General features: G+C 39.4%; 1 protein-coding gene across 3 annotated transcripts in view; it reads left to right on the forward strand.

Moving 5' to 3' along the window:
* Positions 1–18,199, forward strand: part of OOSP3 (oocyte secreted protein family member 3) — a 68,834-nt gene extending 50,635 nt beyond the window's left edge. Inside the window, exon 5 of one of the 3 annotated variants that reach the window (XM_070487904.1) lies at positions 16,217–18,199. In XM_070487904.1, the coding sequence (XP_070344005.1) occupies positions 16,217–16,468 (252 nt within the window). In that variant the 3' untranslated portion in view covers positions 16,469–18,199. Of the gene's footprint in view, positions 1–291; positions 4,438–16,216 lie in introns of those variants that run through there. The other 2 variants (XM_070487906.1, XM_070487905.1) reach the window with 2 other exon arrangements.
* Positions 18,200–18,574: the final 375 nt, after the last annotated feature.

Below are 18,574 nucleotides of genomic sequence, written 5' to 3' on the forward strand. Positions count from 1 at the left end.
TCTGGTCTTATTGACAAGTCTTCCTCACCACAATCATCATGTCAGAGTAACTAAGTCTCCAGTTGGGTTTAAACATAATCTGGGTTGATAATCAAACCATTCACTTTAATTATCGGCCACTTAGATAAAAGTTGCCAAGTGTCTAGATCTGCTCAACATCTTCCTCCAATCCCTGGCACTTAGATGCTCAAAATTCATTGGTCAAAGTGTTAATCAATGTGTTTTCTGTGCCACGTTTGTCAGTAGCTGCACTGCAGCTGTTTACTAACGATTTGTCTTTTTCTTCTGCAGGCGAAGCCATTCTACCAGTCACTTCTACCTAAAATGCCTCATTCTTTAGTCCATGAGAGTGCAAACGTGGCTACATTCTAGGTGTTCTAGGTGATTCTGTGATAATCTTGACAACTCGGTTGCTGAAGCATTCTTAAATTTAATTTTTAAACCAATCGCTATAGATTTTGGAACTTTCCCTATGCCACCTCCTGAGACGCCACCTAGAAGTTAGGGTTGAGACAGTGCCTAATGTGTCGTGTTTTTAGGAAGTGTTTCTTTTAAGCGATGTAGCAATATAGCCCTTGCACATTCTCTTATGATAAGACATTTGTATATAATTCTTATGTGGAGATAATTTTACAAATAAAATCTGCTGTGTCTTTGTGGCTATACTTCTTGATGTCTGAGGAATAACCTCAGAATAGGGCCTAAGCTGAGAGGTTGGTGTGGAAGTGTCGTTGTCACCCACCCCACTGTTAGTAGCTGTTCAAGAAACCGCTTACAGAGGTACTGCTGGTTACGCCTGGTAATGCGTTGGAATTCTTTTAGTTTAACTTCTTATGGTGAGTGGAGATGAGGTTGGAAAAAAGAGTTGATAAAGGACTTTCAGAAAGGTAAGCGAGTGATTCACGCCTGCCACTTAATTAAGCACACCTTCACGCCAGGAACCTTGCTCAATATTAGCTACTGTATTAGTCTCTTTTAAAACCAATCTTGGACTTGGAATCCTTGTCTCAGAGCCTGATTCTGTTCAGATTACATGCCACTCACTAGCTTTGTGAATCGGCAGATTATTTAACTCCTCCATGTATCACTTGATCATTTGTAAGATGGGAATAAAATATCTACCTCCTAGGACTGTTTTAGTGACTAAATGAGTTAATTTATAAAAAACTTTTAGAACAACACTTTATTTTTTTTTTTTGAGGAAGATTAGCCCTGAGCTAACTACTGCCAATCCTCCTCTCTTTTCTGAGGAAGACTGGCCCTGAGCTAACATCCGTGCCCATCTTCCTCTACTTTTATACGTGGGGCGCCTACCACACCACAGCTTTTGCCAAGTGGTGCCGTGTCCACACCTGGGATCTGAACCGGTGAACCCTGGGCTGCCGCGAAGCGTAACGTGTGAACTTAACTGCTGCGCCACTGGGCCAGCCCCTAGAACAACATGTTTAAATGTTAACTTTTATGTAGCAGATACAAAGAATAAGACATAGTTCTGTCTGTCAATTTAATATTGGAGATGAGTTGCAGAGTGCTATATCCAGTATGACATCATTTGTAAAGTCTTAAAAATATGCAGTGTGCCAAATTTTCAAAACTAATGCTGGCTACACGTATGTATTTAGTAAAAGTATAAAACCATGCATGGGGATGGTGGTTACTCTTTCAGGCGAAGGAATAAGGAGAATTGAATTAAGTAAGGACACATGGAAGAGGGGGTGGGTCTCCACTGTGTATTTTGGGTCTAAAATACATCTGAAACAAATATATACAATGTTAAAATATGTTAAAGCTGAGTGGTGGGCATATGAATGTGATACCCCATAATCTACCAGTTGTTTGAAATATTCTTTTCTTCTAAATTATGCCTTGGATATAGAGCCTGAGTAACATTGATTTGTATTAGTCTACACCTTTACAAAGTGTTCTTTACCAAGTTCATCTTCTGAATAAGAGAACAAAGCCGAAGAAGTCAAATTGCCGTGTTCTCTTTGCTAGCTGGAGGCAAGCCAGAACTGAATGGTACTTTTTATACTCTAATCTCCCACAGATGTTATTGTATTGGCAGATGCAGGCAGTACTGTTCTATTGTTTAGCAGTTTTCTGAATTGTGCATGTCATATTTTAAATTCGGTAGAAACACAGTGATCCCTTACTGTTGGTAGCTTCTGATTTAAGAAAAACTTAGTAGCCGTGGTGGAAATGAACACCATTGGGTCAACAAGGAGACAGAGAGGAAAGTTGACTATATTGCAGGCCTATAGCTTTTGGGGGGGGCTGTTGTAGAACATTTCTGTACCTTTCTTCAAGATCAAGTGGATGAGGTTAGTCTTTGTTCTTGCATTCTAGGAACGAAACCTTGAGAGATCCCTTAGGACCACCCTTCTTTGTATCGGTTACTACTCCATGGTCAGTAACAGCAAAATTCTTTAACATGCTAATGGGGATCTTCTTGAGAGCTTTGTAATAGAACCTTTTAGGGGCCAAGTCTTGTCTATGTGATCCTGTCCCCTATTTAATACTAGGAAAACTTAGTGAATAGAGAGTCTGGATGTGTGTCATTTGAAAGTGACTGCCAGTGCCTGCTGCTGTCAGAATCTGAAACGGAGACTGGAAAAACCTAATTTGTGGACTCTCAGCTCCAATAATGCAGGGCAGGGAAAGGCAGGTGTGGATCTGAGGCAACATGTAGGCAAGACGTTTGAGCTTCCTGGGCCAGCAGAGCTTCTACTGTCTATTTTAGTAATGGGTTCTGGCAAGGATTTCTATATTAGGGCTAAAGTTGTTATTCTTTGCTTAATCTTTCTCCTTCCTTCCCTCCCTCTCTGCCTTCCCCACCTTCTCTCCTTTCTAGGATTCATTTCAAATGAATCCTTGTTACTTTCACAGAAAATATTTCTTTTTGCCATTTTCATCATCCTTTAAATATCAACATTATGTTCAGACTCTCTCTACTCCCACCAAAACAACAACAACAAAAAAACCCCCACTAGTTCCAGAATGGAAACCAGGGGCTAAGAAATTCAGAAAATAGTGAACTAATCAGTAGTTTTTATTTCAGCAATGGAGATATGCCAGGATTTTGCATTAATTAGGGCTAAAGGTAGTTGTAATTTGTGTATGCTCTGTCTTTCATATCTAGCATTCATTTGGAGTGAATCCATTACTTTCATACAAAAAATATTTCTTCTTCCAATTCCATCATCTTTTAAAGGTCAAAAGCCCATTAACTCCAGAATGGGAACCAGCGGCAGACAGTGGTGACCCTGATTCAGTGTCCCAAAGCCAGGACGCTTTTCTTTCTTGAAAGGATCCAAACTACTAAAGAGAGCAAAAGCATTCCCTTGAAATTTTTTCCCCCAAATGATCCTATCTGTTGGGAAGTTATCTCTAACTTATACGTTTGCTTACATAGCTTTTATTTTTTGGAAGATAAGATTATAAAAGGACACAACTTTAAGAAATGAGCAGGTTAGGTAGGTAACATAAGTAAGTGAATAGGGAATGATGGAATGAGCTAGCTTGGAGAGCCTAAACCATTTTTTGAGGGTGTAGTCCATACTTAGCCAAAACCCAAATGTTGTAGATCTTCTGAGTTTCAAAACAATGCAGAAGTCCTCAAGTTTAACATGATGTTTCCTGCTTTTTTAACAATGGCTACTAGTTAAAACATTTCAAAAAGCAGTAGAATCCAGACTAAGTCAAGTTAATCTCAATGAGTCACCAAGAGTTGATCTTTGATAATGGAATGAATGGAGAAAAATGTCTGGCATATGGTGGTTGCTCAATACATGTTACTTCTCTTTTTCACAGTAGTTCTATACTTTGCTGACTGCAGCACAGCCATTTGAGTTGCTAGCCCCTGTACTTACTTTCCCCCACACTCAACTCCACACTGGGAATGTTGGCTTCATTGTCTACCTGGAAGGTTCCCTTTCTCTAAGAAGCTCTGTGAGTCTATGACCTTGCTTAAAAGAACATACAACAGCATATCCTTTGCCAACCATTCATGCTGTATCTTCCCATTTTTAGGACACTTTATTCTTTTAAGAGATTGGCATGTGTGGAAATGGAATTTAGTTTGCTTACTTCCCCTGACCCATTGCTCAAGGTACACATATAAGTAGCTCCAGATACTCCAATGGGGTCCACCTTTGGAAACTTCCAGAAGATTGGGAGCCCCCCACATCATTCTGACTTGAAGCTTGCTCATATAGGGCATAGCATCATTTTCAATGAGTAGGAAAAAAAAATCATGGGACAGGCTCCAGAGTCATTTAAGTATCAAATTCCTCCCATCACTGGGTGATAGTTTAGTCACAGGAAGCCATCAGCTTATGATATTGAGACAATGCCTGCCGTAGATTTAAAAGGATGGGGCAGAATAATTTTTTGTGGTGATAGGCTTATATCTGGGACTGTCAAAAGAACTGGCTTTAGATAAAAAATAGTAAGAGAAATCAATAAATTGTCCTATTAAAAATTATAAAAATTACTAAAATTAATATACTTAATATACACACATTTTGTCTTAGTCTATTAAGGCTGCTATAACAAAATACTGTAGACTGGGGTGGCTTCTAAACAACAGAAGTTACACAGTTCTGGAGGCTGAGAAGTCCAAGATCAAGGCATAGGCAGATTTGGTGTTTGGTGAGGGCCCAATTCTTGGTTCATATATTGCCCAGACATATTTTTGCTATGTCCTTACATAGCAGAAGGGGCAAGGAAGTTTTCTTGAGCCTCTTTTATAAGGGCACTAATCCCATGTCCTTAGAGATCTGCCCTCATGACCTAATCACCTCCCGAAGACCTCACTTCCAAATACCATCATATTGAGGATGAGGTTTCAACACAGGAATTTTAGGGGACACAAGCATTGAATCTGTGATACATACTAAAAATAAATTACACTGTATGCATGGCATTTACTGTATATAGTATGCTACATAAATAATTATAGACATAAATACATGTGGTTATGATGAGTTTGGTAAAGTTTTGGTCACAATAGCAAGCAACTATAAATTTAGAAAACAAATATAAAAAATATGCAGCACATTTTAACAGTGAATCTTAAAAATCTGTGGAATATAACAAGTCTTGACTAAAGAAGGATGACACATTGCTACTGGATAAGAAACTATGTAAATAAGCAAATTTTCCTTTAATAAATCTGAAAATTTCATGCAATTCCAAATAAAATATCAATAGAATTTTTGGAGGGACAGCTTACAAAATGATTATAGATTTGATCCAAAAAATAAACACAGTGGAAGTTCCAGGAAATTTTTAGAAAATAAAAGAGAGAGGAGATTTTTCTAGAAGATATTAAATAACTTGTAAAACTAGAGGACTCCCACACTTTGACCACAATGTAGGAAGACACACTCAAAGAGGTAAAAAGAGAGAAGTCAGCAGTAGACCAAGTATGTAACTAAATGGTGTATAATTAATGGTCAATTATCAGTAGGATGCAGAGGGATTATTTAACAAATGATATTAATATAATTGGGTTGGCATTTAGAAAAATTTAGATCCCACTTCACTTATTTTTTTAAAAGTTTCCAAATGGATCAAAGATTAAAGTGTCAAGAATTGTCATAAATATATTAGAAGAAAATATTGGTGAGTACTTTTAGAATCTTGGGTTGAATAAGCATTATAAAACACTAGAGACTATAAAGGAAAAGACTAATAAATTAGAGTGCATAAAAATTGCTGCTGTACTGGAAAAACATTATAAATTGAATTAAAATGATAATGAAAAAATATAAAGATAATTTGCAACTTACTTGGTTATGGTTAATTAGCCTGAAAATGGATTAGAAAATAATATAGACAGAAAATTGAGCAAAGGACTTGAACAGGCAATTCCAGTAGAGGTATAAATGGCTAACAGCTTATGAAAGAATATTTCCCTTGATCAATAATAACACAAATGCAAGACCAAAGCTAACAGTTTGGGCCTTTTGTATTGTGAGGTCAGAAGTTTTATAATACCTGTTGTTCAGGGTCTAAGAAAACAGATAACATCACTCACCCTAAGGCAAGTAGTAAATTATACCATCTTTGACAATGTGCGTTTAAAAATAGGTGTGCATATCCTTTGCTCCAAAAGCTCCTCATCTTGGATCTTGAGCTACAGAAGTGCTTGAATATGTGTGCAACAATATATATCTTAGGATATTAATTATGATTTGTGATAATTAAAATTTGGAAGTGGTTGAAATATTCATGAAAGGTCATTTGTTAATCATATAATATCTATTCATGTATTTCCATGCAACTGTTGGAAGAATGTTCTGGGTACTTGGCTACTGGCTCAGATTAATGTCAACAATATATTAACTGAAAATGGCGGATTAGTACATATCATATTTTTGTGAAGTCATCTATGTATATAAAGGACCATATATCAAGCTGATAATAGTGATTATCTCTGGAGGTAGAGGAGATTATAGAATTTCTAATTTAAAAATTTTTTTCTTTGATATTTTTATATAAGTGGTAGACATTACTTTTGTAAAGAGTTTTTTAAAGAGGAAATTATTTTCCATTTTTTATAAGCATGTAAAAGTCAACTGTCCAACAGGGGTTTTCTACTGCTGCTGATCTTAATGTCAGTTAAAAAATTCAGTTCCAAGACGTGCTACTCCAAACCTATCTCCCCAATTCAATACCAAAATCAGTGTCTTATGTTTGGATGATCCTAAGTAGAGATCCTTAAATTACTTCTAAGTGGCAAGGGGGGTAGATGAACACCTTCATGGGATGTGTAGAAGAGGAGATAGTCAGAATTTATTTGTGGCAAGTATGACATTTATTTAGTCTTTTTATCTAAATTTTATCTAAAATTTTAAAGCTAAATTTTGTATTCTATTCCATAATAGACTTTCACTTTTAAAAATGTAGAACATTTTTTTTGTTTTTGCTTTTGCTGAGTAAGACTGGCCCTGAGCTAACATCTGTTGCCAATCCTACTCTTTTTTTTTTTTTTTGCTCAAGGAAGATTATCCCTGAGCTAACATCTTTACTGATCTTCCTCCACTTCATGCGTGGGTTGCCGCCACAGCATGGCTGACGAGCAGTACATGTCCATGCCCGGGATCTGAACCTGGGCTGCCAAAGCAGAGTGTGCTGAACTCAATCACTACACCACAGGGCGAGCCCCAACAACGTTTTGTTTTAGTCCTTTCTCCTACAAATCTTCCAGCTACATTTGTTCCATTGTATCTTCGTGTAAACTCCCACCTTCAACCCTCTAGCATACTCTCAGAGATCTATAAATCTCAGTCTGAGAAGAAAAGCTTATTTGAAAAAAATAGATATTTATACAGTACTCCACTAAACTATAGTATTTAGATAATTGACATTTTGAAAAGAAGAAAAGTATAACATCAAAATGTGAATTCATTCTTTGTCTTGCCTTCTACCTCTTTCTCTTCCTTTATTGGGCACTTGTTTTGTATGCCATAAACTGAGTACGTAAAGATGAGTAGCCAGGAAACTTGGCCCTGAAGTGCTCACAGACTAGGGGATAGATCGCTTTAGAAAAATAATTTATTGAACCCATAATAGAGCTGCATGCAATGATAATAGCTATTGAGAAGAGAATAGTCACAGGGACAAAATTAGATTCAAAAACCAGAAAAATCCATTCATTTCATTATAAAAAATTAATAATTACTGAAAATCTATGAGTACCCAAGATAAATGAAAATATATCTACTTAATCCATGAACTCTAGGAATTGAAGATTTGGGCAAGAATAAGAGGCAAATGAGATAAATTGATAGTTTTTTTTTCTAATGAGTTTTGGGTTTCTTATTTGAAAATATCTTCTCTCAATTGATTTCTGAGGTTAATTAACTAAGAATTTACGTCGGAGGGTGGAATTCCACGAAGGTTACTTCTACATCATGCTAGTGTGGTCCTCTAGTTCTGAATTTCCTCGGACTTGCCCTTCTGGGTGGATAAAAGCCTTCAGGTCTATTGTAGATGCTTCTCTCAGTGTCCCAGGGGGAGGGAGACGCATGTTAACCAAACCTTTCCAAGGACTCGCCTTAAATCTGAAATAGTGACTTCAAGTTCATAATGAAAGAACTCCATCTATTAAGACAAAGCTCTGTGGCATCCCTAAACTGATCCCATAAAGGCCCCTATAAGTCAGTTGACCTGTGTATGACATCCACTCAGGAACTTCAGAGGTCCTCGAGAAGAATCAGGTCCATGAACACTTACGGCTGTTTAATTGTTTGGGACACACATATACTTTTTAGTACCAGAGTGGTCATAAAAACATTCAGGAGGCTAAGTCACAGTGCTTTGGAAGTTTTCTTTTGGTGTGCTGCAGTGGTGGATAAGTGCTTACACCTTAGCAGGGGTGGGAGCCTAAAATCCCCTGAGGCTTCCACAACCTTCACCCACGTCTGTTTCCTGAAGGGTTCTTGCTGTGAGCATTAGCAAGACAAAGGCCCCGGTGTGGTTAGGAGGGCTGCTTCCCCTTGAATTTTACTCTTCTGGGCTATTGTCAAATAGGCAAGAAATCTTGGGTTGATGGTGGTTTGATTGAAGGCAAGTGGTGGGGCTTTCAGTCTGGTGGTTTTGACAGGATTATTTGCTGCTAACAACAAAGGCCAATAGGAAACTGTACTGTTTGATCCATTTCCCCCTCTCCCTAGCCCCTGGTAACCACCATTCTACTTTCTCCTGTGAGTTTAATTATTTTGGATTCTCCATATAAGTGGGATCATGTTTGTTCTGTGTCTAGCTTATTCCACTTAACAGAATGTCCTTCAGGTTCATCCGTATAGTTGCAAATGATAGGATTTCCTTATTTTTTAAGGCTGAATAGTATCCCATTGTATGTATATAACACATTTTCTTTATCCGTTCATTCATTGATAGACATTTAGGTTGCCACCATATCTTGGCTATTGTGGATAATGCTTCAATGACATGAGAATGTCTCTTTGAAAACTGATTTCAATTCCTTTGGATATGTACCCAGAAGTGGGATTGCTAGATCATACAGTAGTTCTATTTTAATCTTTTGAGGAATCTCCATATTGTTTTCCATAGTGGCTGCCAATTTACATTCCCACGAACAGTCTACAAGGGTTCCCTTTTCTCCACAGCCTCCCCAATACTTGCTATCTTTTATTTTTTTGATAATGGCCATCCTAACAGGTGTGAGGTGATAACTCATTGTGGTTTTGATTTGCATTTCCCTCATGATTAGTGATGTTGAGCACTTTTTCATATGTGTGTTGGCTATTTGTATGTTTTCTTTTAAGAAATATATATTCAAGATATTTGCCCAGGAGTTTTGTTTTTTTGCTATTGAGTTCCTTATAATTTGGATATGAGCCCTTTATCAGATGTATGGTTTGCAAATATTTTATCTGATTCTGTAGGTTGCCTTTTCACTTTGTTGATTATTTCCTTTGCTGTGCAGAAGCTTTTTAATTTGATGTAGTTCTGCTTGTTGATTTTTGCTTTTGTTGCTTTCGCTTTTGGTGTCATATCCAAGAAATCATTGCCAAGACCAATGTCAAGAAGATCTTTTCCTATGTTTTCGTCTAAGGATTTTACAGTTTCAGGTCTTAAATTTAAGTCTTTAATCCATTTGAGTTGATTTTTGTGTATGGTGAAGTTAGGGGTCCAATTTCATTCTTTTGCGTGTAGATATCCACTTTTCCCAACACCATATAAGTCCTAGAGATCTACTGTACACCATAACGCCTATAGTTAACAATCTGTACTGTATACTTAAAATTTTGCCAAGAGGATAGATCTTATATTAAGTGTTATCATCAAAAAAATAAATAAGAGGGCGGGAGGAAAAAATATGTATAAAGCTATAAGTGAGCATAAGTGAAGCCATCTTGTAACGCTGAATGACCCCAGCCCCACCTCTGTGTGACTACTTGCTGCTCTGCACGAACTCTAATAATTCATGTGCTGTCCTGATTTATGGCCTCTTCTTACATTTATACTCCCCCATAGCTTGATAAATTAAAACTGTTCTATGAGTTTCTCTCCAGGAACAGGCTGACCACAGGTGAGAAACACATGTACAAGATATTCATCATCATTGACAGAAGAAAAGAACGATGAAAGACCCTGAAGTCTGTCATGCCTGAAGCCTGACCTTCCTAATCCCTCTCCTTACTGCCTATTTTCCCCATATAACTGCCTCAAGATTCTGTAATCCTTGAAGACAGGTTTTTTGAGACATTAATCACCCATCTTCTGATCTGCTTGCTAATTGAATTAAAGCTTCCTTTCTCGATCCCTAACTCATTGTGATTAATTGGCTCAGATCATGGGGAGAAGAGTGAGCCCATTGCTCAATATCAAATTTCTGGTGACCCGCATGGGAGGAGCCTCTGCCTGTGGCTAGTTGACTTGGAGGAGGCTGTTTTGGGATTTTTCCCAGCAGCTACTGGGTGGCTTTTTCTTTTTGTTCTTCCACCTGGGGAATTCCCCTTATGGCTTCCTCACTTGCAGACTGCCTCTAACACTTCAGTGATGGGGAAACGAAGGACTGGATCGTGAGCTGCCCAGCTTGCGCCTGCAGCTGGGTGAGTCATCCTTGAGCGCATTCCCGGATACTACATTCCTTTCTCCTTGTGTGAGGGCTTTGGTCAAGACAAGGTCCATCTGATTTAAGTGTCTTTATTTAGGAATAAAGGAAAGTACAGACTGCCTACCATATTATCTGGAACAATAGTCTCTGGTTTTTCTGTGGTGTGCAAGCCTCTGTGTTCTGTTCTCTTGATTGTGCGTGTCATTCCACTAGTCTTCATGCCAGTTTTTCTCCGTGTCAGAACCCTACAGCATACTTCCAGTGCTTGTTACATCATCTGTGGGGACCTGAAGTCTGCAGCCTGACAAATAAAAATGGCAAGCAATAGGGTATATTGGAGTATATGAGGAAGCCATTTGGTGTAAACCTAATTCAGCCTGACTTTGTTTTTCCAAAAGGTCCTGACATGTTCGTTGAGCATCCATTGTATATCTGCTTTAAGCATTTGCTGTGTCCCAAAGACAAGAAGAAATGGCCTTAAGATAAAGATGCAACTTCCCCCACATTCGCATTTCCTTAAGGATAAGCATCTCTCCCTAGGCTAGGAACTGATTGCTGTGCTCACCTGTGACTACACAGCTCAAGACAACAGACCTACTACCTGCTGTGTCCATCAATGGTTGTGCGAACGGAGCAGTCTCATGACTATTGTAAAAGGGACATTTCAATCATATGTGAAACATGCTCTTTGAGGTTATATAACCACTCTGTACATCCCACTTTTTTGAAGCCCTTCCTTCCCTGGGGAAGGAAGGCCCCTGGCTCTGTGGTCCTCACATTTGGCTCAGAATAAACTCATCCCAGTTTTCATAGATTGGTTATGGGTTATTTTTGTCCACAAACCTTTTCTGTCAAGTGTCAAGCCAGAATTGTATGCCTCAATGGGGGTGCTGCTGTTTGTGAGTTCCTCATCTTAATAATCCTTGGGAGGAAGCTGTGAGAGCATGGCCTGACCATCTTTTCCCCCTCTTTGTCTTGTCCAGCACTTTTTTTGCTATCATTCTGTGGAAGTCAGGTGTGGGCTTAAAGTAAGCTGTACTTGGATTTCCTGAGAAATAGAAGATTTAAAACCTTTTTGCCAGGCACCTGGCCCCCTACACTGGCGTTGGGAAACCAGACCTTTACCCCACCTTAAGCCATTACCTCTTGCCTCTTGGGCTGATTTAGCTCTGGTGTGAGAACTGTGTGCTTGGGTGGAGTGGGATTTAGGCGAGTCCCATAGTTATCAGGACGCCCAGAGTCAAGCCCTGCACCCTTCTCTGGATCCCTTAATTCTTAGACACAAACTTTATCCCCATGGGCATGGTGCAACTCCATCTGTTCCAAGAAAAAGCCTGCTATGGTGCATGCTGGCCAGTTGGGCTGAATTTAGTTATGAGCCCATGACAAAGAAAAGTATGATCTTTTACTGTAATGCAGACTGGCCCCAGCATACACGGGGCTCAGAAGAAAAGTGGCCCCCAGACGAGTCACTCAATTATGATACCACCTTGCAGCTAGAATTGTTCTGCGAGAAGGAAGGAAAGGAAGATGAAATCCCCTATGTCCAAGCCTTTATGCTGCTATGTCTAGATCAGGGAAAGGGGGACGATGGACCAAGGAGTCCCCCAGCTCCTTCTCCTCCTCCCCCTTTTCCAGGCCCACCGTTGCCCAAGGGGAAATGACTGAGGGATTGCCAGGTCTGAGGGACTCTCTCCTTCTCAAACCCAGCAAGGGACATGATTGACAAAATTACATTGACACATTGTAATCGCCCAAAGTCTGTAGTTTACCTTAAGGTTTACTCTTGTAATTCTATGGGTTTGGAAAAATGTATTATGACGTGTATCTACCATATTGCTTTAAAAATCCTCTGTGCTCAGCCTATGCATCCTTTCCCCTTCTCTGACTCATGGTAAAAGCTGTTGTCCTAATGATGGCCCATGAGGCCCTACGCAGGCTGGCTTTATTATCTTCTGGGGACAAGGACCAGGGAATGGCAGCTCCAGCTACAACCATGCTTCCCCACCCTCTAATTTAGCTATCTGACCTCCTTGCCCTTCGTTGAATAGACCAGGCATGCTCCTGCCTTAGGATCTTTGCACCTTGATGTTCCTTCTGCCTGAAATTCTCACTGCCCTCTATTCTTCCATGGCTGGCCCACGTGATGACTTCAGGTCTCTGCTTAAATGTCACTTTCTTAGTGAGGCCTCCCTTGATTGAGAAAATTATTTAAAATTCTATCCCATGTACTACACTAAAATTTCATAGCGTTTATCATCATCTAATATGAGGTATGCTTTTTTTGTTTATTTTTTATTGTCTGTATCCCTTCATTATAGTATTAGCCCCATGAGATTTCCCCCCTCCTCCTTCTGTATTTTCAATGCCTGGAACAGAACCTGGCATGTAACCTATTTCATCCATTCTAACATGTGCATTTTTTTCACATAATAAGGCTCATCCAAATTTTACAGGCTTTATAATTGGTGACATTACAATTGGCCAGTGGACAGGCATGCTGTAGCTGTGATCACTTATGTGTGGAGAACTCAGTCTGAAACTTTCTATTGATGCCTCCTGGTAAGATCAAAGAGGGCCAGCATGAAAACTTGAGAATCAGGGGTCACCAATTGGCAGGCAATTCTGGAGATAAAAATGGAGCACTCTTTTAAGAGCTATTGCATTATCAATACTTATGATGGCTCAAAGGATGATAGCTTTGTGGGAGAACAGGGACATTGGTGACTCTGAGCCAACAATGAATTTCAAAGTGTCATTCTCCCTATGAAAATATTTTAGGATTACTTTAACCTATTAATTTTGTTTACATTTGCTTTTGTATCCAGCATGAGAATGATATGATTAAAAATGTCCATAAGAGCTCTTTTTTAATTTGTATAAAATGATTCTAAGACTAAGAGATGAAATGTATCAGAGTAATTAGTGTCTTCTTTAATCTTAGTGGTCCATAAAATAATTGTGTATCTAAAATTGATGGTGTCTTGGGGCCAGCCCAGTGGTGTAGTGATTAAGTTCACATGCTCTGCTTTGGCAGCCTGGGGTTCATGGGTTTGGATCCCAGGCACGGACCTACACACTGCTCATCAGGCCATGCTGTAGATGTGTCCCACGTACAAAATAGAGGAACATTGGCATAGATGTTAGCTCAGGGACAATCTTCCTCACCGATAAATAAATAAATAAACAAATAAATAAAGTAAAATTGACAGTATCTTAGAATCAATGAAAAACGGCAGCAGAAGCTCAAATAATGGTTAAATGAATGAATCAAAGTTCACTCCCAACTTCTTTTTCCTCCAAAAGACCCTCATGGCTCCTTCTAAACCTATCAAACACTGCCACCTACAGGGAAGGAAGCTCATGACATGTGGGGGTGAGTGTGTGTGTGTGTGTGTGCGTGTGTATTTGGGGAGGGGTCAGGAGAAGGTGCTAGTCTATGCTGGGGGTAGAATGAAGAAAATGCCTTGAGGCGTTTTCATTCTAGTTTGAGAGGCTGTCATCTCTTTCAGCAAAACTCTTCCTCTCCAAGAACCAACTCACTAAACCAAGAACATCTTATTTTTTCCTTTCTTGAAAGCGATATTGTATGTTTTCTCTTCTTTGAACAAGGGAAACACACTGGTGATTTTTCTCTTGTCAAACGCTTCCCTTTCCCACATTTTAATGAACAATCTTTGAGCACCTGCTGTGTGCTGGACTCAGCTTTAGGTCTCAGGATATGTGTAGTTAGCAGGAAACACAAGGCCACCTCCCTTCATGGAGCTGACTTTCTGGAGTAGAAGACAGATAAATACATAAATACAGATAATAAATATGTAAACAAATAACTGGTAATTTTGCATTTTTAAAAATTTATTTTATTGAGGTCACATTGGTTTATAATATTAATTTCAGATGTACCTCCTTATATTTTGACTTCTGTATAGACTGCATCGTGTTCTCCACCAAAAGTCTAGTTTCCAGCTGACACCATACACATGTGCCTCTTTACCCATTTTGCCCTCCCTCTACTTGCTTCCCCTTTGGTAGCCACCAATCTGTTCTCCTTATCTATGTGTTTGTTCATCTTCCACATGCGAATGAAATCATATGGTATTTATCTTTCTCTGACTTATTTTGCACAGCACAATACTCTCAAGGTCCATCCATGTTGTCGCAAATGGCACAATTTCATCTTTCTTATGGCTGAGTAGTATTCCATTATGCATGTATATATACCACATCTTTATCCATTCATCCATTGATGGGCACTTGGGTTGCAGCAAGTGCTTAAAAGTGATAGTGGTGAGTGAGAGGGGAAGCTGAGTGGAGAAGGGAAGGGCTTAGAAGTGGGGTGCCTGGGATGGCCTCTCACAGCGGGTGATGTCCAAGCTGAGACCTACAGGATGAGAGTATGCCAGCCACAGGTGCTTCAGGAAAAGAGCATTCCCAGCTAAGTGAACACAAAATACTGAAGCTCTGATGTGGAGGAGCTTGGCAGTATCCAAGGAACAGAAAGGAAGTAAATGTGACCAGCAAAAAGTTGACAGACGTGAGATCTATTTGAAAAGCACAATGACCAGGAGTTGTTGATGGACTAAAAATGGGAGCTGAGGGGAGTAAAGGAAATAGAGGGATCAAAGATAATGTCTAGGATTTGAGGTCTGGTAGTTGGGTGGCTTATGATACCATTTACTGAGGAATAGTTTGCAAGCCAAGATGAATTTTCCATAAGTGGTGATGTCAAGTATGTAAATAGATACACGAGCCTGGACCTGGCAGAGGTCAGAGCTAGAGTCAAATGAGTGCTCAGGTTGGACCAAGCCAATAGTCCTGGTTTTAGTCTCCGTTTTGATGCTAGAGTATGTTATGTTGGGTATCACTTCATCATTTCAACAAACACGTATTAAGCATCCACTGTATAAACTTTTCAGCTGTGTATACCGAAAAAGGGCAAGGAATCTTTTTTTCAGGGTACAGTTCTTTGGTGGAAGGGAGAGCGTTTAATGGATACAAAGGAGTAAGAATATGAAGAGTAAGAATTGTGTGCAAATGGTTAGGGGTCACTCTGCTGGACGGAGGGATATCTCTTCATTCTTGTCAACTGGCTGCTGAGTTTCTCCGAGTCCTTTGGTTTGGGGGAGGGGGGAAGAGAATTGTAATATGATTCATATTTTTCTTTTTCAGCAGTGGTGGTAGAATACGACTTCTTTAACCCTCAGGTCTCAGTCGTGAAAGAGGAGACCGAAAATCAAAAATGTGTACATGCCAATGAATTTTATTTGGGTCCAGTGACCCATGAGCTGGCAGACTGATTTGAGCTTGTTTCTTTTTCGTTTTGTTTTGTTTTTACCTTGTTAGGGCTTGTGGAATTGAGATTCAGGTAAGAGTAGGGTGCACTTCTCACACTTTTGCGTCCTTCATTGTCCCCTCAGCCTTCAAGCAGAGATCACACTCTTTTCTTGCCTCCAGTCAATGCCTGAGCAAGACTGAAGCAAGGGTCTAGCCATTGCTGTCCAATGGGGTACTCCTCCAAAGGGCAATTGTTGCTCTGGCATCCCTTGTTGGGTGGCACAGACATTGTCACGTCTGAATATTTGACGACTCCCTCTGCTCAATCCTTTCTCTCTTTTCCTTTCATAGGAGTTACCCTTCAATAAAAAATCTACACTTCTGACTCCATCTTGCAACTGCTCCTGGGAGAACCTGACTAACCCAACAGTGATGCTTTTGACACCAGACTCTTTCTCTGGTAGAAGAGAGGCAGCGTTCACAGAAGTGACAGGCATGGGCTTTGCAACCACATTGCCAGGTTCACAGTCTGGCTCTCCTACCCACCAGCTCCATGACCTTGGGCAAAAAACCTGTTCTGTGTTTCAGTTTCCTAATCTGTAAAGAGATATACTAGTAGGGCTCGATCTCATGGATTTGTGATGAGGATCAAATGCATTACTACTAACAAAGTACTTAGATCCTAACATGGTAAGATCCTTGTGTTACAGTACTGTTATTATTAATATCACTCAAGGAAAGAACATCCTGTAGAGTCCTCTTCTAATGTGGTGATCAAAGTTTCTTGTTTTAAGATTTTAACCCAATAAACTATGGATAAGTCGCCCAAATGAGGCCTTCCCATGCAGATTTCTTAAACACCAATGAGAGTAGGCGTTAACCTAAAGCTTGGAGATCTTAGACCTTCTCAAGACCATTAGTGACAACAGCAGGTCTCTTTAATTGTTGGTGTGCACATGAATCGCCTAGAGACCTGGTGTCTCGCAGAGTCTGATCTATAATTCTGCGGTGGGAGGAGAGTCAGCACTTCTAATGAGCATCCAGATGATGCTAGTCAAGAAGTAGAGTACACAGAGCCAAAAAGAATCTGAAGCCAGGGATTCTACACAGGGCAAAATACTCAGTGAGCTCTTCATCCCTCACCCATGGTTGTAAGCCAGCAAATCGCATCCTGAGAACAACTTCTGCTCTCATTTCCCGTGTGATCTGAATATGTCAGTGTCTTTTTTGTTTCTTTCCTATCTCCTTTGGCAATCTGGAGCATGGGATTCAGTAAAAAATTAGAGCAATCTGACTTGGCTGCTTAAATTTATCAGGTTTTAGGTGACCCTAAAGTCTAGTAGTATTAAATGTGCAGACCTCCTCCCACTTCTCTTAGTGTTGATACTATTATCATATTTTAGGCAGATAAGGATGGTAAATATTGCAGAATAGAGTCAGGAATCAAGTTCTGTTTGCATCGAGGTTTGGCTCTTCTCTGGCCATACTACCTGATGTTTCAGGTTTAGTTGACTTGTCTGGAAGTAAAAGATGAAACTGAAGGCTGTACTTACATAGAGGAAAGACAGTTCACAGGTATGTCAGTTCAGTTGTTTAAGGTGATTGAGAAATACTTGATTTTAGTTTCATGTTGCAGAATATTACCTGGGAGAATCTGAGGACAAAGGTGTTTGATTAGGAGTCAAGCTATCTGAAATGGGCACATCCACTCTACGGTAAAAGAGATGAGACTTCTGCTTCCAGTGAGAAGATGAGAGAGATGGTTTGAAATCTGGCATGGTACCTGGAATTTATTATCTGATCTGAAATGATAGCTTTATTCTCTTTTCAATAAAATATATCATCTTTTGAAAAACTTTGAATAATGGTAGCGAGAGCATGTGAATTTGGGTTGAAATCCTGATGCTGCTCCTATTTACTGTGTAATCCTAGGAAAATTGTCTGGCCTACCTGAGCGTTGGTATCTTCAACACTGAAAAGCAGTAAGTTAATATTGTATTGCGGAAATGGATACTAACAACATTTAGAAAGTTAATGCATTGTAAACGCAATACGTAGAGCAATTATAAGAGTGAAGGTTAGAACAAAGGGATTCAGAGAAGTTTCATTAGAAGGATAGTGAATGCTTTTCTAAGAACATTTATCATAATATGGTCTTCATGAAGCTCTTGGTGCCTGAGTTCTTGAGATGATTCAATGAATGTAATCTAAGCACTTCTAACTATGAACAATGATGTTTTAAATCAAGGATGGCCAAGCTACAGCTCGTGGGCAAATCTGTTTGTAAATAAAGTTTTACAAACTGTTTTTGTAAATAAATTATTATTGGAACTCATGCTCATTTATTTGTGTGTTGTCTAGGCTGCTTTCCAGCTACAACTACAGAGGTGAGTCATTGCAACAGTGCCTAAAATATCTGCTTTCTGGCCTTTTATAGAAAAAGTTTGCCAAGTCCTATTTTTTTTTTGTTTGTTTGTTAGTTCTCTATTTATTTATTTATTTTAAATGCAGTAACATTGGATTATAACATTATATAGGTTTACCATATAATATTCATGTATACCATAATATATTCCAAATTCTGTGCAGGTTACATCATGTTCACCACCCAAAAACTAATTATAGTCCATCCCCTCACATGTGAGCCTCATCACCCCTTTTGCCCCGCCCCCCCATGGTAACCGCCAATCCATTCTCTGTTGCCAAGTC

This window comes from Equus asinus, chromosome 17 (assembly GCF_041296235.1).
Source record: "Equus asinus isolate D_3611 breed Donkey chromosome 17, EquAss-T2T_v2, whole genome shotgun sequence".
NCBI lineage: Eukaryota > Metazoa > Chordata > Mammalia > Perissodactyla > Equidae > Equus > Equus asinus.